At 35.1% G+C, this 25733-nt stretch overlaps 1 protein-coding gene across 10 annotated transcripts in view; it reads left to right on the forward strand.

The window, feature by feature from the left end:
- Positions 1 to 25733, forward strand: part of UTRN (utrophin) — a 340627-nt gene that overhangs the window by 305723 nt on the left and 9171 nt on the right. For all 10 annotated transcript variants that reach the window (XM_085575353.1, XM_085575352.1, XM_085575354.1 and 7 more), the window contains 7 exons: positions 1076 to 1187; positions 7538 to 7674; positions 9309 to 9347; positions 9590 to 9655; positions 13051 to 13116; positions 20595 to 20753; positions 21109 to 21352. In XM_085575353.1, coding sequence (XP_085431479.1) covers positions 1076 to 1187; positions 7538 to 7674; positions 9309 to 9347; positions 9590 to 9655; positions 13051 to 13116; positions 20595 to 20753; positions 21109 to 21352 — 823 coding nt within the window. The remainder of the gene's footprint in view (positions 1 to 1075; positions 1188 to 7537; positions 7675 to 9308; positions 9348 to 9589; positions 9656 to 13050; positions 13117 to 20594; positions 20754 to 21108; positions 21353 to 25733) is intronic.

Genomic DNA, 25733 nt, shown 5'->3' on the forward strand with positions numbered 1-25733 from the left:
AGTGAACCTTTACATTTATAGACACATATTGTCTTGCAAAACAAAACATAAAACTCAACAGGGGAAAAATGTGGATGGGTGTTGAAAACTGCTCTCAGGAAGCTGTTTAATTTAAACTTCAAGTATTCAGTAGCTATTCAATTTGGTTCAGTTAGCTCATTTTAGTTTCATACAAATGATATAACCTCATCCAGTCAAAACAACCATAGCATAGAAACAGTGACTGCAATTTGGAATTGAATTTTTGATTTAGTCTAAATAAATATATAAATTACACTCCCAGTGATTACATTTAGTACAAGGGATACTGTAGAAGTCTGTTAGCCTATTTAGACATACACTCTCTTAAAAATCAACTAAAAGTAAACAAATAATTGTATATTTTAAACTGAATTTTAAATTATTCTTACAATTTATGAATTCTTGAGATTTTAATTTTCTGAAATGTGTGTCAAGTTTCTGAGCATCAAAATCATTTACGAACCTTTAATTTAACTGTTGATATAAAAACTGAAATAAACCGGTCTGGTTTATAAAAGTTTTTTTGAGATAATACACAAATAGTAAATAGAGGAAAAGAAGAACTAAAGAAATACAGTTTAAAGTCAGTAAAAACTTTAAAATTATAAATTCTTCCCAGTCCATCAATGAAGCTGATGCCTGTAAGATTTTCTGCATCAAAGCTGCTTGGGCAGCAGGTGATTGATGTATGCAGTTACAGACTCTGTAATGCATTTCAGATGGCTCTGTTGATATGGAGACAGGAACTTTTAAATACCCAGAGAGGTGTGTAGTGTAGTAAGGTTCTGTGGACTAAGAGGGATGCAGGTTTCCTGTGTCCCCTGTAGCTGCTGCAGTGCACTGTTGTCCCTGGGCCTGCAGCCGTGATGAGTGTTGGCTGTGCCATGTTCTGGTTGTACACACTCCAAAATTCTCTCTGAGCTAATCCCAACAAACTCACTGTGTCCTTGTGCTGCTGCTGCTGAAAAGCAGGTGACCCATTTCAGAGAGTAATTTGCTATGTGAGGCTTCATTAGAAGTAAACCTCTAATCACTTTGTTTAATGTCCCCACAGGTACCGGAGCTTAAAACATTTCAACTATGATGTCTGTCAGAGCTGTTTCTTTTCTGGCCGCACAGCAAAGGGGCATAAATTGCATTATCCAATGGTGGAGTATTGTATACCTGTAAGTACCAATTTTCTCAGTGTTTCTAATGGATAATAACCCAGATCTGAGGTCTAAATTTCTTTTCATAATCTTTAACTAGCCAGGATTTATTTTAGATATGTTTAATATGGCTTGTCTTCCTACCTTTCTCTTTGGAAGGCATCAGGAACTTTTCAAGTTTTGTTGATTTTATGTAGGGAGTATTTGGATTCTATATAAATGGGTAGCAGTATCCACCTCTGAGAGAACTTAAACTTCACATCTGATTGGTAAAACAAAGCTTGAATATTAGAAGTAACTGCTGTTCTTGTATACTAACATATATACACACACGATAAGGGTGAGGACATGTCGGAGAAAAAGGACTTGCTTTACTATTGCTCTTCGTATTGCAAAGAGTATTTCATATTCTAGTAATGCACATTAATATTTTTAGGGGGCTGAGTTTTCAGGTCCAGCATTTCTTTGCTTCATGAAAATGTAGCTAGAAATAGACTGTTTCATTCTGTTGTGTAATTGCTATTTACTGGGATATATAAAAGTCAATGTATAGCTGGAAAAAAAAAACTATAAACAGAATTGATAGGTTCTAACCAGAAATGGTGTGAGATGTTTATCAGCAGTAGCTGAAAAAGATTAATTTTATAACACTGTATTTTCCTAATGATGCTTCAAACACAATTTTTTAAGGAGATTCCTAGGAGTCTTTCTTAACTTAAGGAGTGGCTGTGTTGCCACACGAAAATAACACTCACGCTTTTTTATCAGATAGCTGTTTACAGTCAAGAATTTTACCTTAGAAATTAATTAATAGGATAATTCATATGTGCTCTACAGAACAGTGGTGAAGGGTCTGCATGTTCAGAAAAATTACATTCAGACCAGAATGTAACTAGAGATGATTCAACAGAGCCAATTTTCAATAGTGTTACAAGATTCTGTGGGTTCTTCTATTAGCAAAAGTTCATTGAGTTATTTGACTCTTTTGCTGTAGTTTTTGGACTTACTACCTGTGTTTTCCCTCTTTATTGTCTGGCGTGTCTCCTGTGATGGAATTCAAATTCTATTAAGTAGTGTTTTTACTTCAGTATGGTCAGAAAAAAAATGAGTCATGTTAATGTATTTTCATTAATTCTATAACCAAATCCTAGGATTTTAATGATAAATTGGCATGTTAGGGAATACTCCAAAGAATATTTTTTAAGTAGATTTGTTGTTTTTTCAGCTGGTTTTAATGTTTATTATAATTTATCATATGACTATTCTAGCCTCAGGATTTGGAGCTCTATGATTAGACATTAATACTTTACTTTTTTTTTCTCCTTATAAACCTCACCTTTAAAGGAACAGAAATATTCTTTGTTAATGCCTGTATAATGCAGAAAATTCAGAAATTGAGTTGTAAGGGGTGTTGAAACAGATATTGCTGCTGGTCTGCAGGATAAGATATCCTTCCTGTTGAGTTAGTCAAATACAGGTTACATTTAGTGTGGGGTATTGTACTTTCCCTAGGACATGATGGTATATTTCTGATGAATTCCAGATTTTGTCTGAAGCAGCAGATTTCTTATCTAAGATGAGTTTTCAGCTCTTGTTAAACACATTCACACTGTGTAACCGTGAGCCATCTCATTTACAAGTAAAGGCTGACAAACTGAAAAACATATTCTGGAAATGGCTGGAGTCTTCTCTGTCCCTGGAAATAGGGATGGCTTATATTATAATGAAAATTTCTGTTACTGATGCAGAAAAAAATGTATTTTTAAAGCAATATTAGGTGTAAAATAAGGTTACATAAGGCAAAAGTCCCTTCTTTCCATGAAATACAGGAGGAATGAGGTGACTCCACTATGGGGTAATAAGGGGAGTAAAATTACATTCTTGATTAGAGTGAATGAATGAAGGCCAGTGTAAAAACAGGGAAAGGAAGGAAATTGGGGAAGTTTTAAGTAGAGCAGAAGAAAAGAAATGGCAGGTGATGCATAAAATTAGAGGTCCAGCACCAGCCTGGTTAATTTGGAAGCTGAATATGAAGAGCTGGAATTTTATTTGGGTCCTGATGTAAATACACTCTGCTATGACCATTTCTGTAAAAAGAAATGACCTGTTATATGAACAGACCTAGATGCCTGTTAGACTTTCATAATCAGTATCCATATGCAAGCTATTTTAACTAGCCTTATATGGTCTAGGTCTGGAATAAAGAATTTATTTCATTAAAAGAGTCCTGTACTATTTATTCTTACTATTTGTAATAATGCGCTGTGGTTGGTATACTAATTTGTTGTAAACCTCTCTACATATTGAACTTGTTAAATACAATACAGTAGTCAAGAATTGCAAAATTTTTTGCAGTTAGTAGGATAGCTTATATGTTTAAATGGAATAATGCCTGAAAAATAGCATAGACCAGGATCTGTGAAATAAAATAAAAGCACCAAAGGCCACTGAATTGTTCCTTAGAATCCATTATATAATGGATGAAGAGTGCATCCGTTCTGCCTTTTAACTGAATTCAAAGGCTGTTCATGTTAAAATGTTGCTTTCTTGGCTAGTGTTGAAAAGCATAGTACAAATGCATGTACTCATCAAACTGCATTAATAAAATCTAGCCTCGCCTTCTTACTGCTAATGTGTATTAATACATTTTTATCAAGAATACTAGCAATAAATAGGTAAAAAAAAAAGCCTCCATTACATAAGATGACATTTAGAACTAGAACGTAGTCACAGATGGATGGAAGACCATTTAATTGTCTTCCGGTGAGCAGTTCCATGTAGAGTATAAAGGGATTTCTCAGAAGCACAACAAATTCTTACCAAATTTAAAATTATTTGGAGAATGGGTTAAGGAATATGTTCTCCATTGCAATTACTTTTGTGATATTTGCTTTAGGTAAGAATTGCTTCATAATTTCAGATTAGGACCATTTGCTCCTCATAGTTACATGTAGTTACTGCATTCTAATCTGTAATGCCATTTTACATTTCTCCTAGCTTGCAATTTAGTTTTCTTGATGCTGGGAAAAAAAAAAAAAATCATTATAATAACTTCAGGTATGTCTTTTCTTTCATCCAGGATTTAGAGATGGGTGTGAGAAGCATGTGAAAACATAATTCTTTCTTAAGTAGTAGAAATGCAAAGTTGTTCTAGTTTATTCTTCATATTACATAACCTTTGTCTGAAAAGATGGAGAAATAAGGTTTTTAATGTAGAATTTTGCACAGATGTGTAAAAATATTGTTAGATTTTCTTAGCCTCTAATTTGGGAGTAGACCTACATAACTACCTATACAGTTTGTTTTTAGATTTTTTTGAATTGGAAATCCTCTCAATAGTGACACTTGTGTTATATTAATGTGGCTGGGCTTAATGACAGAATATATTAGGGAGATTCACATCTTCTCTGGGAATCAGTTTTTCTGTGTATATTAAAACAGCTAATTGGCTTTGTGTTAGCTATAATAAATGTAATTAAGAGAATGATGACTTAGATGCAGACTAATCCTTTTACATAGCTAGGTGCAGTGAGAGGAATAAGAACGCGGACTTTCATTTGAAAAAGAGAATAGTGAGAAGTAAATGAAATTTTATATATATGTATTATATGTATTCTATATTATATATTCATGTTTCATATATTTATTGTAATTCCTATATTATATGTTATGTAGTTCAGAGCTCCACAATTACTTTATTACAATCTTGGTATTATTTTTTTACCAATGAATACTTTTTCTATTTCCAATATACTGAAAGCATACACCAGCTGGGTTTTTAAGATATGTATGGAAAATGTTTTTCACCATGCTCATTTTTTTTCTACTGCTTTCCTAGTTTCTTAAATTTTTATTGGATTACAAGTAATTGTATCTTAGTTTGTTGCTTATAACTCTGTTTGTGCCTGGCTGCTGTATTGAAGAGTACTGATACCAGTTTGTCAATTGTTACGATTTTTTAGTTGTATATGGCAGCCATGGATATTAAATGTTTCTTCTTGAACTTTGTATTGCTCTAAGAACTGAGATTTTAAATTCAGTTTGAAGGCATCGTCTTTGTACTGAATTTTCAGTGAAGGAAAGTATTCTTTCTTTGATTTTGAAGTAGTTCTGTAGCAATGGTGCTGTTTGTACTATTGATTTGTGTGGAAATAGCCAAGATGTCATGATGTAAGGAAGTGTACAATGTGCCTGCCAGTTTTAATTTAGAAGACAGATTCTACAAAACAGTTCCTAGCTATTCTTTCTTTAAAGGAAAATATTATAGTGCATCTAACTTCTCCTGATTTTGGATTGGATTACATTTTGTGGTTATATGCCCAAAAGAAAAAAAAAATAGAAGACATTTTTCAGAGTTGCATTTTAATTACATGTAAATTAAAATAGATTCTTTCAAATCTGCTCAAATTGCACTGGTTAGTATTTGCAGTGTTCAGTGAGTACACAGTCATAATAGTCCTCTTTCCGAGAATCAGGTTGTCATACCAAATAAAGAATTCACCAGAGAAAAAGTCTGGCATTATTTCTACAATGTGTAGGTATTAAAACATTAATTCCTTGGCCTTGGGGCAGAGTTCCATCTGTTGAAGTAACTGTTGCATGAAAGAAAACAACCCTTTTTATGGTGCAGTGGTTGGAGAGATGCTTTTTGTGAATGATTTTGTGAACACTCCATGGATTCACTTTTATTAAAATTCAGGGGTTCAAATAACCCTTGGTCACAAATTTGCTCTGTTTGTTGTCTACTTTTTAAAGACACATATGAGAGGCTCCTACCAACACCATTTTATTTTACTATTTTTACTGTTCATCTGATATGCATTACAGAGTCTGTAACTGCATATATTATACATACATTAAAACATATAGATGAATATGGAAGTATTTTTAGGTTTTGACAGCAGAGAATAGTTTGCCTGACCTGCCTCTAGGCCTCTTTGTAGTACTTTGAGAAAAAGATGACAAATGTGAAGTCTTCCTATCTATTTTCCACATGGTTGTCTATTGGCTTTGGCATCCTTTGATGCTAACAGACTTCTCCTGAAGCAGAGGGTACAGAAATGCAATTTGTAGTTTGTTACAGAGCCTGGACTGGAAGTCTGTAAAAGCTGTTGCAAATCTTCAGGTAATTCTGGAGGTGCTTTCTTTACTGCAGTTGCAGGAGAAAATGCTCAATAGTCCTGGTTGGAAGGGGATGTTCTGTTGAAATACTCAGCACAGTGTGTGCACATACACTTAAAAGGCAGACTCTATACTATTGTTTCTTCCTGCAGATCTCTTTATTGCCATTTTTGCCTTGTATTTTATGCCTGTATGTATCCCTGATTTTGTGGCAGAAGTTAGCTGAATAATGACAGTAGTGCTGCCATTATTGCTGTGATTATCACTAGTTAAAGGCATTTTTAAAAGTAGTTGAATAAATTTTAATTTTGTTCTCAGGACAGGGTGATGGGCAGGGAGGGAGCAAAGAGGGATGGGACCAAACATTTACCAGTTTTGGAAGAAATTGCATCAGTCAGGACCAGAAAAAAAGGCTGCTGGGAGAGATGGACGATGTTGATTGTAACTTGTAAATTTCGACTTGTAGAATCTTATGGGTAGTCTGTGTCCTAATCTTACTCTGTGGTAGTAAGGAGACCACTGAATCAGAGTTTGTTACTTCAGCCACCAATTGTTCTTATCAGGCCTGCCTGTGCTTTTGAACAGTGCCTGTACACTGGCCATGACTTCATCAGTGCATTTTTTTGACTGTGGAATATTACAGGTAGTGGCGGAATCCTATAGGAAGAGATTTGGTAACTGGAGAAAAAGCTAATGAAAATATTGTCTGGTGCAGCAGAGAATGGTTTAGCACATACCATTCCCATCTTGTGGTAAAGTTTTCTATTGTAGGTCTAGTATAGGAAGCAGTGAGGGCTATACCAATTGATTTTTACCCTTTTTAAAGTGTTTCTCAAAATTTGATTTTTTTTTTTTTTTGTTTTTTTTTTTTTTTTTGTTTTTTTTTGTTTATAAGACTGGATAAAAATGTTTAGCTTAAGACTTGAAACTGTGTCAAATTGTCTTTAATTTATAAAGTAATTGGTAGATGCATTTATTGCTGGGAATTTGAAGCCTTGCTATTATTTTCCAGTAGAAGAGAATTTTTAGGTGCATGATACTAATTTTTAGTATTATTATTGTATCTTGGGACACTACAAAGGCCATTTTAGCATAATTGAAATTTTAAAGTTCTTCCTTGTGTTCTTTTTCAGGACAGTACCAGCAGTATTAATCAATAATATTGACATTAAATCAGCACTATTTAGCAATATTGAATTTTCTTTCTTTTTTTTCCTTTTTTTTTTTTTTTTTTTTTTTTTTTTAAGACAACATCTGGGGAAGACGTACGGGACTTCACAAAGGTGCTGAAGAATAAATTTCGGTCAAAGAAGTATTTTGCAAAGCATCCCCGACTTGGCTACTTACCTGTGCAAACAGTATTGGAGGGTGACAACCTGGAGACGTAAGCTTGGTTTATAGAGCAGTGGCTTCTGGAGTCACTAGCCTGTTCCATCAGAAACAAAAAGCTGAAACTCAAAAGATAGCAAACAATTGCAGAGCCTTGTGCTATATTATTCTGTATTGTTTCACATTATTTGCAGATCTTCTCTATTATTTTTAAATTAACATATTTTATGCTTAGATTTTTATCAGCATTGTATTATAAAGCCATGGACTTTACAATGTCCATGGTAAAGGACAAAGCAGGTAATTTTGGCAGGGGCTGAGTAGCTATTTTACAGAGAATACTTTTGAGGACACTGGGTTTTTTGGAACTGCACTGCTTATTTGATTATGTCAGAATTCCTGGAATTAGAAATATCTGAGTTAATTAGAGTCCTACAGGCTTCAGAAATATTGGCGGCCTAATCAGAGAGAGCACTCTCAGTGTCTCCATGGTATTATTTATGGCGCTGACAGAAGTGCTCCACTTTATTTACTCACTTGGCAGTTGTCAGCAAAAGACACTCTTAAAAGAGCAAAAATTAAGATGTGTTGACAAGGTGGTAGAATTAGTTTCATGGCTTGACTGTCCCTCACATCCTGGGGTCTGTGGCACTGCTGCCCTGTCTGAACACAGCAGCACTTAGCAACAGCCCATCCAAGGCTTCAGCAAAGACACTGCATTCACACAGCAGCTCGGTGCCAGTGCCACAGTCTGAAGGCTTTCATGACTGTAGGGCTGTGCCTTTCATTTGCAATAAGTAAACAAAACCTTCTCATTAGCAGTTTGAAAGACAGGAGGAAGCAATCTGAAAGCTGCCTGACTGATAGCCTGGCTTCTAAGGAAGCAATGCACATTCGAATGTTACCCACCAGGGCAGTCTTCAGCTGCCACCCACACAGGAAATCAAAGCTGCTTTAATGTGATGAAAGTTTGCCAGTGCTGCCAGAAATTGGAATGCTAAAACTATAATCACAGGTCAGGATAAAATTCTGTTGGTCCAGTCATGTGGGAAATATACAAATAAATTGTCAGCACCATGCTGAGAAAACTCTTGGTATTGGTTCTCCTCCCTGCAAAACTCAGTAATACAATCCTTCTAATAAAAAAATACATAAAATAAAAAATATTTTATAGTTATTCAAGTGTTAGAATATAATACAATATATTTACCTCATTATTTTTATGCATAAGGGAAAGAAGCATTGATAACTGTAACTTATAGGGGAGACTTATTGGTGGGGTTTTTGCACCCCACTTCTTTTCAATACATTTTATTGTTTACTTTAAAATGGAAGTTCCAGTGCTTGAGCAGAATTTAAATTAATTTATTATGGTTTATGAATGGTAGTTCAATCAATAACACTGATTTGGATTTTTTAAAAAATTGATTTTTATGTAACAAAAGTATGTATGTCAGTCTTATGTCTCTCCATGACAAGTATTTGTTGCTGTATCTTTTCTACATCAGTTGTAACTTGTTCAGGGTGGGTTGCTGTTTAAAATATCTAAAATATTTTGTGTTTCTCCTGCTTTCTATTGTTGAAATGATACTAAAGTTTTTGATTCATAGTTTCATTCTTTCTCTCTCTCTCTCTCTCTCTCTTTTTTTTTTTTTTTTTTTTTTTTTTTTTTTTGTGTCTTCTTTACAGTCCTATCACTCTCATCAGTATGTGGCCGGAGCAATATGAGTGAGTATGCAGAACCCCTTTATCTGGACAGCCTCATTTGCCAGTTGTTTTCTTTTAACTCAGTTGCAGCTAATCTGATGTCCCTGAACTATAGGGCATGGCTGACCCAAAGCAATAACGCCCTTGGGAATACTGAGCATGTATTTATTTGTCATCAGTCGAACTTGATTTAAAAATAATGTTGTCTATATAATTAATTGCTTTAGACATCACTGATTTTTTTATTATTATTTTTAAACTAGTCCATCCCAGTCTCCACAGCTGTTTCATGATGACACACACTCCAGGATAGAACAGTATGCTACTAGGTAAGAGAGTCATGGTTTCTCACTAGTTCATTGCATTTTGTGGTTGATTTCTGCAGCTTTTAATGTACACTACTGGTTGGATATTATTAATTAAAAAGATATAATTCTCTGTACTTAGAAGTAAGTCAAATGTTTTTAAATCATTTGCTTCTTATTACAGTCATATTAAAAGTAAAATACGTGTTTTAAATCTATCATCTCTCAAACAGAATGGAAGCTGTTGCAAAATTGCATTATTTCTAAAAAGTGCCATTATTGGTTTCTTTCTTCATTTTTAACCTTTGAAATAAACTGAACTTGTTCTCTATATAGGTTTTCTCAGTAGGATATTAGATCCAAGGTTTTGTTTTCTTCTGTGATAGACTGATGCTCTGCATTACTGTTGGTTTTTAGCAGAGTAGGTTGTAATTACAGATGTTTTATGTTGTGGCTTTTGTGGGGCCAGCCTAGTCCTGTTGTGATAAAATGTCTGTTATGCTAAGTCCATCTCACTGTCTCTGAGTTTTGTTACCTCACTTCTGTACATTCAGAGCTGATGATCACAGAATCATTAAGGCACGAAAAGACCTCTAAAATCATCAAGCCCAGCCAGGAACTCAGCATGACTTTGTTTACCACTAAACCATGTCCCCAAGTGCCACCCCCACATACCTTTTGAACACTGCCGGGGAAGGTGGTTCCAACTCTTCCTTGGGCAACCTATTCCAATACCAGACCTACTTTTCACAGAAAAAACTTTTGGCTGTATCTAACCTAAACTTCCCTTGGCACTGGCCATTTCCTGTCATCTGGAGTTAATGATGATGGTGAAACATTTACCAGAGACACCCTCTCAAAAATAAGTACAATGGGAACTGTCTAGGTTTTTTTTAAGTGGTTTTATTCTTGTATCTGATCTCTATGACTCAAAAACAACTTTTCAACTTTTTCATTTCTTTGAATAAAAATTCAGAGTGCATGTTTAAATTAATAACATTTATGGGCACCTTAAAAATCTTCAGACTAATTTTTAAATGCCTAGGATATGCTGCACTTGATCTTTTCAGCAAGAGAAAATAGGGCAGGAAATAAAGCTGAAGGGCTACCCACAGTCAGCCTATTATTTTTTTTGTCCCCCAACAGCAAATATTTTCATCCTTCATTAGTAGTATGGCACAATGACATACAAAGTCATTACAGAGCTTTTCAGTTATTTGAAACATCATTCATATGAAACACTCATCATTTCTTTGATTCTACAACTTAGGCCATATTGTGATCAATTAAAACCCCTGAACCAGACAAATTAAATTTCTCTAGAGAGATGAAAGAATTTTCTGTCTATCTGTGTCTTTTTTTCAGCCTATGGTGCCACAATACTGTGGCTTTTTGTGCCCAGATGAAGCTCAAAATCTGGACTCTCATTAAGGGTTAGTGGAGATCCCAATAGCTGTTTTCCATCTCCTCCCCCTCACCTCTTACCAGTTCTGTTTAGGATGAGATTAGCTGAAGGTGGACTGTGCAGTACTGAACTATCATTCAGGATACAAACTTAAATCTGTACCTGTTGTGTGCCAGCACTGCTTAGCAAAATCGAAAACTTACTACTAATTGCCTCATAGCTATCTGTCTAAAACTAGTCAGGATTGTTTTTCTTCTAGTAATAAAATCTAGAAAAAGAAGACATAATCCTGTGTCTATCATATAATATTTATTGTGTCCTTTGTTGCATATACAATAGTAAATATTTTAAATATTTTTTATTTTCCTGGTCTTTTCAGCTAAGCATCTTTAAAGAAATATTATCAGGGCTTCCCTAATAAGACACTGCCCAGCAGAAATGGTATATTAGGGCTTAAAGCCTTCTCTGTCACTGGTTGGAGAAGTTCAGCTCCCACTTTTCTGTTTAAAAAATCCCCTGCCTGGAATCAGATACCATTTCCCTGTTCTGTTGTGCTCTGTCACCTCTGAGTTGCTTCTTAATTTCCTTCCTCAGCTTTCAGTTTTTATCCGATCTTGAAGGCTTCTTTGCGACTCTAGGGGTTCTTTCGCTGTCTCCTTTTGCTGTCTCCTCAATTAGGTCTATCTGCTCGTTCCATACAGTATCCCAAGCAAATCCTCATTAGTGTTGGAGATCCTAAATGTGACAATAATAATACAATCTACATTTGTGAGCTGGAATATCCGTTACTCTCTAAGGGATACAGGGCAGGCCCTTCTCTCTTAAAAGTAATGGGGGTTGTGTTATTTCCCTATATGACAAAGGGACTGTGAAGATGAATTTCTAAAATTACGTTTCATCAAAAGATTTAAAGATGCTGAGCTTAGCAGCTTTATAAATATGTTACTTGTAAGCATGTTGCTTACTGTGAACTAGATTTGTTCGAGATGTCCTAGAACAGAGATGATCTGATTTGTCCTGAGTCACTTCAGAGATTCTCTTCCCTTCAGGGAAGATGTTGGAGCACAATGTCCCAGCCCAGCCAAGGTGGAATAGACAATCAAGATGACATCCAGTGTGTGTGTGCCTTCATTTATTCTTCTTCTTCTACCTCAAGAATACTAACAAATATAGGGAAGGGCAAACTTGCTCCATTCTAAAATAAGTCACCAGAGTTCCCTGATCTTTAGGGCCTTGCATACTCCCTTCAAAAGGAAGTTTGAAGATGTCTATAGTAATACATAATGCACTTGCAAAAATATATATGAAATTAAGATAATTTATAGTAAAGTAAATAGCTGTATTTGGTGCAGTTGAATATATGCATAGAGTAGTAAGTGTTCCTAAATTTTTATGTCTGTCTCTTATGTACACAAGGTACATCTTTCCTGGAAACCTGAATAGATAGAAAATTTCTGCTTTGATTTTAAAGAACTGTGTGGCCTTGTATATACAGTCCAATAATCTGCTTCCAAAATGAGGAACTGTACGCAATGATTCCCTGTAATTATACTGCTTTTTATTCTTTTTCACAGGACTTGTCTGTCTACAGTGTAGTATTATTTGCCGAGCACAATTTCAGACATTGCATGTACTATATTTAAAAAGGATTCATCCTCTTTTGTTAGTCCAGCTTTAGAAAATTCAAAAAGAAAACCATCTGTGAAAACATCTCTTTAACTAATTTTGCCATGCAAGTTGTGGTGATGCTAATGATAATTATGATAGAAGGAGAAAATACACTTTTTTGTTGTTGTTTGGCAAGGTAGAATTAATTAATCATAGCACAAGTTTCATAGCATAAAAGTCCTCTGGATTATAGGTTTTCATCACAAAATCTAGGATTTTATTCTTAATCATGTATACAAAGATTGCCATACATGAGGTGTTTCTAAGTAGATTTTATTTTCCAACTGCTTCTGTTTAAATTGTGCAGCATGTTGTCTGAAAGTTGTGGTCTTTCCCTGCCTTTCAGGCTTGCACAGATGGAAAGGACCAATGGCTCCTTCCTCATGGACAGCAGCTCCACCACAGGAAGCGTGTAAGTAACTCTGGCTCACTATGGCTCTCAGGAACTTTGGTTATAGGTTCATACTAAAATCTTCAGCAGCTCTAATACAGGGATTAGTGCCAGTGAGAGCAGCTAATAAGTATGAGGCCAAGGATACCTCCGTAAGTTTAATTATTCCAAGAACCAGTTGTAAAACTTGATGATTTTCACTTGACGGTGTATGGGAACTCTGTGTTTGTCAGCCATTCTGCTTCAAAAGTGAGGATATTTCATGTGACTACTGTGTGTTCTACTTTGTATTCCTTTTCTGCTTTTATCATAGTATAAAAGAAAAAAAAAACTTTTCTAGGCTTTTGCTAGACCCTAGACAACTTCCTTATTAAAATAAAATATCATCTGTACTTTGAAGATTCTTCTGAGCGAGAACAGTGTTGCTGCTTCTTGTTTATATTTCAGTTTTCTGGCTGCTGATTCATCTGTTTGTACCTGGAATTATCCTGTGTAATAAACATAGTCCTACATTAATTTTACCAATTTTCTTCTTTTATTCAAATTATGTGTCACCTTTGTTGTAAAAACCAATTTAAATGCATTGGTTCTATGCTTGTAAAGCATAGAACCCCTTGAATTGCTGATGGATTTTTTTTTTTTTTAATGTAGAAACAAATGTTTTAACCTCACTTTATCATCAGTTCAGTTAATTAAATCAGCATTGTAGGACTCTCGGACTCTCCCTCTTCTAAGTTATTGACAAATACCATCAGCATTTTTAAAGTGGAAAACTGAAATGGTCTTGTTCAGCTTTAGTTAAAAAATACTGTGGGTCTCAGTAATACTTTCATTTACTGCTTTAAAATTTAATTATGAAATTATTCTATCTATAGATAGGTAGTACACTAGTAGTGTACTAACAATTTGAGATTTAAAATACTTTGCTTGAAAGAAGCACATGTGACCCCCTTTAAACGTTGCCTCTTTCCTGATTAATTAACTCTATTTACATACTAAATAAAAATTTTTCATGCAAACTGTTTTAATGTGTTTCTGTCATTGGCACACACCAGTGAGAGAAATGCAGCCAAAATATTCCCTTTTGATTTCCCTTCCACAAAAGAAGAAGAGCAAACATACTGTCATTTGGCAGGAGAGCTGCAAACTTGAAGGCTGCTAAATGCTCAAACACTTGAGTTGTGTTAATTTGAAATTAATGAGCCTACTCATATACAAAGACAAAACAACCATCCATCCCAATGGTGAAAGGCAGGGTGTATGCTTGATTTTTACTGGCAAATCAGCTGTTGATTTTAAAGCAATTTCCCTGAATTCCTTTTCCTTAGAAAAATAATCAAGATCAAAAGCTTGTGTACCAATGAGTGAGAGGTACCTCTGAGTTTAGGTCTCAGTCAAGGGACTGTTACACAAACAAAATATGGGCAAGAAAGTAACCTTGTACACACTGGCACCTTCTGTTTTATTTGCAGATTACAATGCATGCTCTCATTAAGGCATAAGTACTGAAGTACTCAAAATTCTGAAGGCCTGTGGTTTAAACTATATTCATAGAATCATTGAGGTTGGAAAAGACCTTTAAGGTCATTAAGTCAACTGTCCAAGTCCACCACTAAACCATGTTCCCATGTGCCAAATCTAAGTCTCCTAAATGCCTCCAGTGATGGTGAGGCATCATCACTGCCCTGGGCTGCCTGTTGCAGTGCTTGACAGCCCTTCGTGATGGAGAGGTTTTTCCAAGGAACTACAGAGCTGTGAAGTTTGTATCCCAGTTTGATCACAAATCGCTGAAATGCTGGGAGTTTAGGATTATAGTTCAAACCTATTCTTATTGTTTAAATTCCATTTAACATAGAAATAAGGATGGTGTAACCATTCTTATATGGATAGAATTCAAAGGAGCAATTTGAAATGTGAATACATGGTTTTTCAGTGTAGATGTAGAGCTCTTTTTTTTTAATACAGTATTATTTCAAATATTCAGGAAACAATTACTAGTTTGGAAATCAAATTCTTTATTTCTCATAATTGGATTTCTGCTTCATTATCTTATTTTTATTGGTCCTGAAGAGTCCTTCAGTTTACTGTGAATATAGAACAGAGGCAGTGTAGCACTTGATTTTGAAAGTTACTTCTTTGGTCTTGTCAAGTTCACAATACTTTTAACATTCTTCATGCTTCAGAGATTATGTAAGAAGTCATCTACATTTGAATAAGAGAACTTCTACTCTTAGTTAAACGTAATGAGTTTATTTTCAGGAATGTTTTGAAATATGCCATTTGATTAAGAAAGCTCTCATCAAAGATAATTCTTGGGTTTTAACTAGACTGTTTTCTTGAATGTCCTTGTGACTTTTATCTCTCTGACTAAGCTTTTATAACACTCCACTTTTCAAAAGATATGTGAATGCCATTAAAAAATGCATTTTCCTTAATCAGAAAAATAGTTGTAGATAGCAAAAAAAAAAAAAAAAAAAAAAAAAAAGGCACAGTCTCTACTGTGGTATGTCCAGCTTCTTTTAAAATATTCTAATACTCTCATGCATGAATTTTCTGCTACAAATACACTTAATAGAAATGTTTTCCCTTCATGTCATCTTCTGCTGACATTAGACAGTTCCAAATGTTTAGACTAGAATGTTGTGATGAATTTTATTTGGCTTTAACTTATGCAAAAGCATCTCTATCTTTAAATCAGACTTACCTATTCACAAACTAAAATGAGCATAAGGAAAAAAATAAGTCTTTATAACAAAGAATGATAAATAGTGTTCCTAACAGAAAGCTATGCCTCACAATTTGATAAATCATGGTGTAGTAGAATGAAAATAAAAATTGTTAGAGTAGTCCTGTAAGGTATGAACTATCCTAACCAGTGCATACTGAAGTGAATTGCAGTGGGCATAGTTTAAATACTTTCAGAATAAATGTAGATGATTAATAGCTATTTTCTGATTCATGCCTTTACTACCAGTTACCTTTATGTCTTGGGCATTGTTGATGCTATTTCACACTCATCTTAAGGCAGTGTTGAAGCATACTGGGAATTTTATTTGTTATGGAACTCTGCACTCAGGTTCAGAAGTAGGAACAGGTTCAGAAGTGAATGTCATTTATACTTTTACCTGGCACTGCTACTTAATGTGGTGTAAGTCAAACTGGAGCCCCAGTATGTAGTAACTGAATACTGTGACATGATATAAGGGGTTAAAAAGTATCTTGTCACAGGGAGGCCTTTGTTTCACGGCATGGTAAAATTAGGAGACCAAGTAAATTAGATAAAGAACTTTTGAGTACCTTTTGCATCCTTATTCTAGTATGTCTCATAGCATCAGTAGGTCAAGGTACACTTTATTTGGACTAGAACACATGGTGTTTAGTATAAGATCTACAGCAAAAATGAAAATTGTCAATGAAGTAAGTTCACAAATAGCCACATCTTCCTATCTTAAATCAAATTTAGCAGTTTACTTAATCAGATAAAATAATGCACTGATGAAAAGTGACAGTGAAAAAATCTATATTTCTTTCTACAGCATAGTCAAATAAATGTGAGGTTATATGCAGCTTTATTTGCCTCTTGCTTCCTCTATGCACAATGCTTGTTTTGGAATAGACATTTTGAAAACATATGTCCACAAAGAGAATATGGCCCTTCAAAGGCTGTTTTCCTTGGACTTCTTTGTTGGGGTGTTCTTTTTCTCTGAGATGTACTTCTTTCAAGTCTGACCTTCTGGGATGTCTTATTTGCTACTTTTTACTGTGGTGAAATTCAGAATAGGAACTGCAACCTCTGCTGTCAGAGGACTTTGTGTACTTCTAGTTGTTCCTCAAAGCACACAGGGTATTCAATAAAATAACCACCAAGAAAGAATGAGCAATTAAATTTTACATGATGCTTTTATTTTGATTGCTGATCACCATCTCCTACCACTTCTACAGAATAATGCCCCAGATTCTCAAAATGAAAGGATGTGCCTGGTGTAGAACAATGACCTTATGTTGTAGGTCATTTGAAGCCCTGTCCTGGGACTCCTGTGCTACTAATGAATCTATCCTAATTGCAGTCATGAAGTTTGTTGGTGCAGGTTGAAGGCTGTGTTTTTTCAGCCTAGTAATTTTGCAAGACAGAGTAAAGCTAGAACACACGGTAAAAATACAGTTTTGCTTCAGAAGACTTCCTTTATCAAGTGCCTGTGAGAAAAGCATGCTGTCAGCTGCAACGTGTGATGCTTAATAAAAGAGCAATCAATATTCACAGCCTCTCCAGTAGGCTTTCTGAGGCTCTGAACCAGTGGGAGAGAAGGGAAATGAAGTTTTTTCTAGATTGAATAACTTTGAGACCAAAATATAAAATGACCTGTATTTGGCTGTGTTGATCTTGTCTACTGGATCACAATACAGTCAGAAGTATGTAAACATTTACTATGTAAAGTCTTCTTTTAAAGCCTTTATATATTTCATTAAAAATTGAGGTTACACCTAATGCAAAATCTTGACAGATTCTCAGGTTTAACAAATTCCAATAAATGTAATAAATCCAGCTTTACAGAGGCTTAATTTAAAAAAGATCCAGTTTAGGTGTCCTAAATTTTGTTTATAAACTATTTCACTATTTCAAAACATAGCAGCTTTTCGATGCCTAATAAAAATAACCAGACTAAACTAGATCAAGTGAACATTTCCTGACATCATCAACACCCTTGCAGAAAAGAAGGCTGTATGTGTAGTCACACAGGATCACTGAAATTCATGTGTAAACAGTGTTTTGAAGCCGGGTGATAAAACTGTGTTCTCTCACCTGCCTGCTTTAACTCTGTTTTTGTGCTCACCCATGGTGTGACATTGAATTGCCGTCACTCTTGGCTCATTGTGGCCATTTCAGTCACAGGGTACTCTGAACATTTTGTTTGAAGCTCCCAGAGGGGTTACAGCACTTCGGCAAAAATTTTGTTAAAAGGGGTAGGGTATTTTTGTCAGGATGACTAAAGGGTATAGAAGTACAATGAGGTTTTAATTATTGTACTGGGACCTGATCCAAACTCCATTAACTGCACTACGCTTTGTTTTAATTTTAAGTAGACATGAAGTAATAATGAAAAACAATAGTGATTATGAATTTCTGTGATCACTCAAATAGTGAAGAAGATAAAGCAGTTAAAGGCTTTCGTGTTTGGTTGGGTTTTTTTTGTAGATAATAGGTCAAAGGAACACTTACCTGTTTCTTTCTGTTTCTTTTTCTAGCACTCTTGGATGTCACTATTTTTTTAAAGGACTTAAATGCACATGCAACCCCAATTACATTTAACTCTCTATATATTTGGATTAATGAAAAATTCATTATATTTTTTCATTTGCAGGGAAGATCCATGTTGTCATTTTTCTCATGAATGTAGTACTGACAACAGCTAAGACACCTATGAAATAAGCGAATGTACATTATTTCTTTAAACTTTCTACTCATTTTTAAAAGCAAAACTCAATAATTAGGTTTTTCATCCAATGGACAGAACTGTCATAGGCTATATTTTTTCTTGTTTGGATATTTTTCAGCAGGCACAGCATTACTTGATGTACATTTATTTGATGTCTAAATTTTCAAGTCTTGATGACCAGTTAGAAAGTGGAAGTCCACATGATAGCTTTGGGTAGATAGTGAATAGTTATCCTTGAGAATAAATTATTTGGTGCTGTTCTACCATGAGATTAGTCTTCAGTACAAATTATGTCTTAGGCAGTACTACAAAGAACAAATAATTTTGCTAAGTGATAGAAGTACTTTTCCAAGAAAGCCACACCACGAATCAGGATTTATTAAATCTTTGGCTATTTTGTCTTGTTCTTAATACTGATGATGCTATTAAATTAGAATTGATATACTGTGCTAACAGTAGTTTAACAGTATAAAGTAAGGTTTTTCATTTCACAAACAGTATTTATTCAACTGTCGTCTGTTCCTGTCATGACAATTTTCTCCTTTTGTCCCAAGAGTTTGAACTTATTTCTGAAGTACACCCCAATCTATATGCATGTCCCATAAGACACTTAATGAGTTTCACTTGTACATGCATTTATTTATAGCCTATTTATCACCACAGAAGTAACTGCTTTTTCTTCCAGGATATACTTTTCTAAATAACTGGTTTTAGTATTCATTCAAATGAGACAGTACATTTAGAAATTCTGTGATGAAAGATGTTAAAGTGACTGACAGGAAATTTTTTAGCACCTCTTGAAAATCTCCATTAAACTTTTATTTGGAAAATAAATACTTTGCATATAATGAACTTCGAATTTTTTGCATGTGCTTTCAAAGGCAGTCCTTGAGAATATTTTTCATTCCATAACCGGTGGATAGCAGAATTTGCAGCTGTTACTTTCTAGCAATAGAAGGAAAAAAGCACACAAAATATTTTTAATGTGGAAAAGTCTCCTTTCTAAATAATATCTTAATATGTGTGTATATACTGCCCATGTATGTGTCCCTCTGTTCTGCCCATGCTTTTGACTGTAAGAGATCCTTAGGGTAAAGGTTGTACCAATAATTCATGGCATCATAAGGTGTGCAGTATCTAGTTTTTAGTTAATTAAAGGAAATAATTTAAGGAGGATTTTCTTCATCATTTTTACTGCTACAGTAATTTGTCTCTTAAAAATGAGTACTATATGTTTTTCCGTTGTTGGTTCATCATCCTTGAGTGACCAAGCAAGTAAACTGGTTTTAGGATATGGTATCTTTTACTTTCTATACCTCTGACTTTATTTATGGAGAAAAGCCAGCAACTTGGAAAGTAAGGCACATCTATACAAGACGAAATTCACTTGAGTATTAAAGCATAATTGAAAGTGTCAGGACTTTTCTATCTCCTTACCAGAAGGTAATTTCATGTGAGTCAGGAGGAGGACAGTGCTATAGTTCATTTCTGTTCCTGAATCTCTAAGAAGGAAACCTACTACCAATGCAGAATTTCAAGGTCTTTTATGTGTATATCAAAATAGGGGGAGAAAACTGGAATCTTTTTTCTTTAATTTTAATGGAACTTTTTGTTCTCTAATCTTATTAGATAAATTGAGCAAACCAAAATTATCTCCTAAAAATTTGGAAAATGTCACATATTGTTAAAAAATGTGTCTAGAAGATGTTTGTTTATTTTATTTATTTTTAAGGCATTTCATACAGTCATCTTTGATTACTGATTCTTGTTTTCACTGTTTCTTTTCAAGCCACTGATTCTTGTTTTCAGTCTTTCTTTTCAAACCACTAGCAACATTTGTTCTTTATGCACAGATTAAACTAAACTGATCCTTTACTACAGATGAATCTTTTTTCCCTGTGTATTGTATGTTTATATGGTTTCCTTTCAGTATGTTTTCCAGGCTTAATTTCATCTCGCTTAGTCTTTTTCCATAAACAAAATCCCTCAGCTTGATAGAGATGTTTGCTCACATAATAAATGTTTTACTACTCTGTCTTTATCTGTTTTGTTTTATTGTTCCAGAGAGGATGAGCATGCCCTTATCCAGCAGTACTGTCAGACGCTGGGAGGAGAGTCACCTGTGAGTCAGCCACAGAGTCCTGCTCAGATACTCAAGTCAGTGGAGAAGGAAGAGCGGGGAGAGTTGGAGCGTATCATTGCTGACCTTGAGGAAGAGCAAAGGTCTCATAATCATCCCACTGGTGTCTTATTTGTCATTTTGTTGTTGTTTGAGCCATGCCTGTACTATGTTGAAGATGAGAAGGACCTAGAAGTAATGATTTTAGCAAAAAAATAGAAAACAACCCACAATCAAGGCATTTGTTGTGCATAGGTTGGCACTGTTAGATAGAAGAGGGAGGTGTCTGTGAAGAAATAAATTAGTTTGACTTTTACTTCACTGCCTTTTATTCAATCCCCTGTAAAACACAAGTCAAGACATTGAGCTATTTGTGGTGTTAGTTGTTTAATCTAAGAAGTGTTTTATTTTCATTTACTTGATCAAGTCATCATTCTCCTCCACTTTTCAATATCCCAGGAGTCTGCAGATAGAATATGAGCAACTAAAGGAGCAACATCTTCGGAGAGGAATAAACCCTCTTGCGTCACCTCCTGACTCTATTGTGTCACCTCAGCATGCTTCTGAAGATGCCGAGCTCATTGCTGAAGCTAAACTCCTGAGGCAGCATAAAGGTCGCCTGGAAGCAAGGATGCAAATATTGGAAGATCACAATAAACAATTGGAGTCTCAGCTTCACAGGCTACGGCAGCTGCTCGAGCAGGTACTTGTACACTTTACCCCATATTGCTCCTAGACAATGGATTTCTTCGTGGAGAAAAGGCATTGACATTTTACTGCGGATATTTTCACCATGTACTCTTGGTCTGCTGGAATCAGTCATTTCTAATGAGATATTTTTTCTTACCATCTAGTATAAACCATGGTTAATATCAAATGAGCAGAACATGATTGCAAGTGCTGGAGTGATCATGGGAACTTAGGAAACACTGAGAATCAGACAAGGAAGAGCAATAGCTTTTCATTCATTAAAAATCATGGAAAGAGAATATATACCCTACTCCAAGTAATGATGCCAGCTACATCCCATGTCTGACTTCTTTTACCAGATGCTTTCCTTAAATATATAAATGTTCATTTGTTGTCACTGTAAGTCATTCAGACCTCTCTTAGCATGCCAGAGACAAATGGCCAAAGATACGTCTGAAATACAAAGGAGCAATTAATTACATTAAAAATCCAGTTCCTCTTGAGTGGCACATTTAGACCAATAACCTACAGCAAGGTGGTCTTTCACACAAGTAAATGCTGGAGCTAAGAGATTTTATTGAGTGCTAGTAGCTGGAGATCGTAGGGTTTCCTTGCTGGCAAAAGGAGCGCTGATTGATTTGGGAGTCAGCACCTGGCTTATAAAAATAACAGGAGCAACATATACCATAACACCATAATAGCAGGAGCAACATAGGTGTTGTTAGAGATGGTAGTTTGTACTATATCATATGTGGAAGCTTGAGTAATGAAGATAAATTTGTATTGTCGCCACAGGCCTCCAGCCGGGTAATAATTAGCATTGACTCCATGATTCTAGCAGGCTGATCAATCACTTTATTACACTATACTTATTAAGAAACCCATCCCCCTTACAGACAGTCTGATACCTAATTGGTCAATCAATCCAAACACCATCACCATTGACCAATTAAGAAATTACCCTTTGGTAAACAAACCTCCATGACACATTCCACATGTTCACAACAACAGATGCAGCAAGTGAAGATAAGAATTGTTCCTCATTCTTTTCTCTGATCTTCTTACAGCCTTCCCCAGGGCAATGCCTAGGAAAGTTGTGCATTGCTCTCTGTGGCCAGAGAGCTGCTGCCACATTGCATGAATGTTTTCTTCTAATTAATCATTATGTTTGGGTCAGAGTACAGTAAGGCAAGTATTTCCTGCCTTCCATGAGTCAGGTGTAGTAGGGGATTTAACTAAGCCAAGAAACTGGCTACGTAAAAATGGCCTAAGTTCCTGCTGTAGATCATACTCTCATTACAGGGATTAAGGTATTTTCTCTTTGTTTCACTGGCTGACTTTGTAATTTTTTCTAGGCTCAATAGGATTTAGATGCATCTGTTCCAATGACTTCCCTACCCCTCTAAAAATCTAGAGTAAATTTTTTTGTTGCTACTGTTATTTTCGTATTTTAATCAATATTAGAGTAATTGTAATATTTCATAGGGAAGGTAGAAACTGGTGCACTGTTATTGATAATTTATAAAGTAATGATTTTGGGATAGGTAGCCAATATGGTCTTTCTAGAGAAGGGTTTAAAATCTGCAAATAAACATTGTTAGTAGAACACAGATGTTCTGCCAAACCCACGGTCCCTTGCAGCTTAGTGCTCAGAGCAGAAACTTGGTCACTCCTTAAAACCCCTTTTTTTTTCCCCTAATGTAGCTGAGGATGAGCTCACAATTTTGTAATATTTTTGGATATCTTATACCATTCTTAGTAACACCTTTAGGATATACGTTTTTATTGTGATAAAATGGATGGGAGAAGAGACAGTAATTCTTTGTTATAATTTCTGCCTTGGGAATTTTCCAGGTATTCTGCAGCTTTTCGGTTCAGATAGGGTAAAGCAGAATAGAAGTGACATTTTTCAATATTTCTGACTGTTTACAACTTATTTACTGTGTACTGTTGCTCTTCTGCTTTCTGTCCACATTGTCCTGTCTCTATGGGAGTCATGCCATTCTTCTAATTGTTCCAAATATTATTTCCTAAGCTCTTTGTTTCTACTCTGTTATTTAATAAAGTGGCTCATACAGAGTCAAGTATATGAGAAGATCTACATTACTTCTTTTATAACACATCTGTGGCTTTTCAGTATGCCTTTCTATACATAACATTATTTAATTTACCAGATGTTTCACAAGCTACTTTGAGAATGTTGAGGTTACTCCCCTGATGGGGATTCATAAATTATAAAGAATTTAAATTTTTAGTACTGTTCTTTGAAATTTATTTTGACATTGATAGAATTATGAAGCAGCGCTGATTTCCATTACTGCCCTCTTTCTGAAAAAAAATGACAACACTTCAGCATGTTTTTTGTTTTGTCAGCTTGGCCACTACCATTTAGGACAGCCTTTATCTCTTTCACTGCTTGGGGAAGGACTTTATTGGAAGCCTATTTATATTTATTTGTTTCTTTTGCTTTTACTGCCTGTTCCAGTTATTTTTAGGGGGTAAAAGGAATACCTTTTCTTATTAATGAGATGGATGATTTACTCATAAGTCTCAATCTCAAAATATATAACAATATAATTACTAGCATGAAAGGACACAACTGTCCTTCAGCAATATCTTTGCCATGGCTGGCATTTCATGCTGTTTGTCTATTCTATCAACAGCAAGTCTCCCCATTCCTCTTCTCCATTAGCCTCCTGACTGGTGTTTTATACTACTGAGTATAAAATACTGGAGCTTTTTTTTTCTCTAAAAGATTGGTGTGAGTCTGTCTACACACAGATATTGAGGTAGAGAGTTAATGAAATTTAGAATCTTTCATGTAGTAACTGCTTAATCTAGATGAAAGCATTCTAGGACATTCTGTAGAGAGCACCTTTAGCAGAAATATGCATGCATCCTCACTGCTCATTTGTCTACTTCAGGTCACAATTCTGAGGTTACCATACTATTTTTATTTTAGCAAGCCCAAAGGATTGGTAGCTGTCACAGAATGTCGTCATTTTTGTCTGCCTGATTGATTAGGCTGCCAAAGAGGAAGGTGAAACAGAACTGGCATGTGACAGCTTTGATACCAACATGTTAATCAGACAGAGAAAAAAACAAAGAAGCCATTCTCATTTTTCTTTTTTTCAACCTTTATAGATACTGAATTTGGAAAGTCAAAGTGAGACCTATTATGAAGGGCATTTAAAGTCTGGATTTTTCTCTGTTTTCTCTGAGCTGCTCAATAGAGGTTTCATATTGTATTTGATATTGAAGTTAGAGGGAGCTAAAATCATCTGTCAACAGCTGTATGATCAGGCAGAGAGTAAATAGAGGCAGCAACTCCCTCTCCAGCTGAAAGCAGAAGAGCACAGGAGTTTGTTTCTTTCATAGCTGGGAGAAAAAAATTTGGAGCAAGAAGAGAAATCTGTAATGAATGTGGTAGTAACATTGCCATTTTTGAGGTTTCTTGTGATTCAGACTGGGGATACTGAGGTTTAGTTTGGTTTTTACAAAAAGCAGCAGAAGTCAAGGAAAGACCAGGTATGTCTTAGCTGTCCATTAAGCCATAGAGCACTTCAGGCTCTTCTTTGGGAAAGACACCAGCAGGAGGCATAGTGAAATAAGGCACTAAAAGTTAAAACTGGTAGAAATAAGTATCTCCTTTGAAATGGTTTTAAAACTGCTGTAATACAGAAACAAAACCACAATTTTATAATTTCCTGGAGAAGGAATATTTTTCTCTTCATATTTTTGTTTGGTTTTACCTAAAAAGAAGTTTGAAAACTTCCTGAGACTGTAGTTGAAAATGTCTCCCTTATCCCTATAGAGGCATGCTCAGTATCTCTGCTTTTATTTCTTTCAAGAAGCAGCAGGTGTATAATAACATCTAGAGCTATTTGCTTTTGGTTTCTGGCTTAAGGGCTGTCTGCTGAGTTCTTTTGAATAAGAATGCATGAACTTAATGTGGGTTAGGATGGAAGCGCTCATATTTTGTAGGTGTTATATAATTGGAGTCAAATAGAATGTGATTTTCTACTGTTATTTTTCTTAAGTTCTCCAACAATTAAATTGTTAAATCATGTAAATACAAGCCATTATATCTATATCCTCAACTGGTTTGCATTTAACAGTTTCCAGTATCAGATTATTACATCAAGGCAATTATATCACTACCACAAACCTTCACTTTCTGCTCCAAACCCCACTCTTCAGCTGCTTATCATATTTCCTTAATTTGGAAGAAGAGTTTTTTTTGTTTAGGCTTTTCTTCTTATTGCAGTCACTGGAACTATGCACTGGAACTATATCAGTATGTTTAAATGAAAATGAAGTAATCAGGCATTGCCATCTGATGAGATGAAAGTGTTGTGAGTTTTGACTGTTTTTAAATCCAGCTGCAATATTTC

The sequence above is a fragment of the Lonchura striata genome, chromosome 3, assembly GCF_050655825.1.
Source record: "Lonchura striata isolate lonStrDom1 chromosome 3, ASM5065582v1, whole genome shotgun sequence".
NCBI classification, from domain to species: Eukaryota; Metazoa; Chordata; class Aves; order Passeriformes; family Estrildidae; genus Lonchura; species Lonchura striata.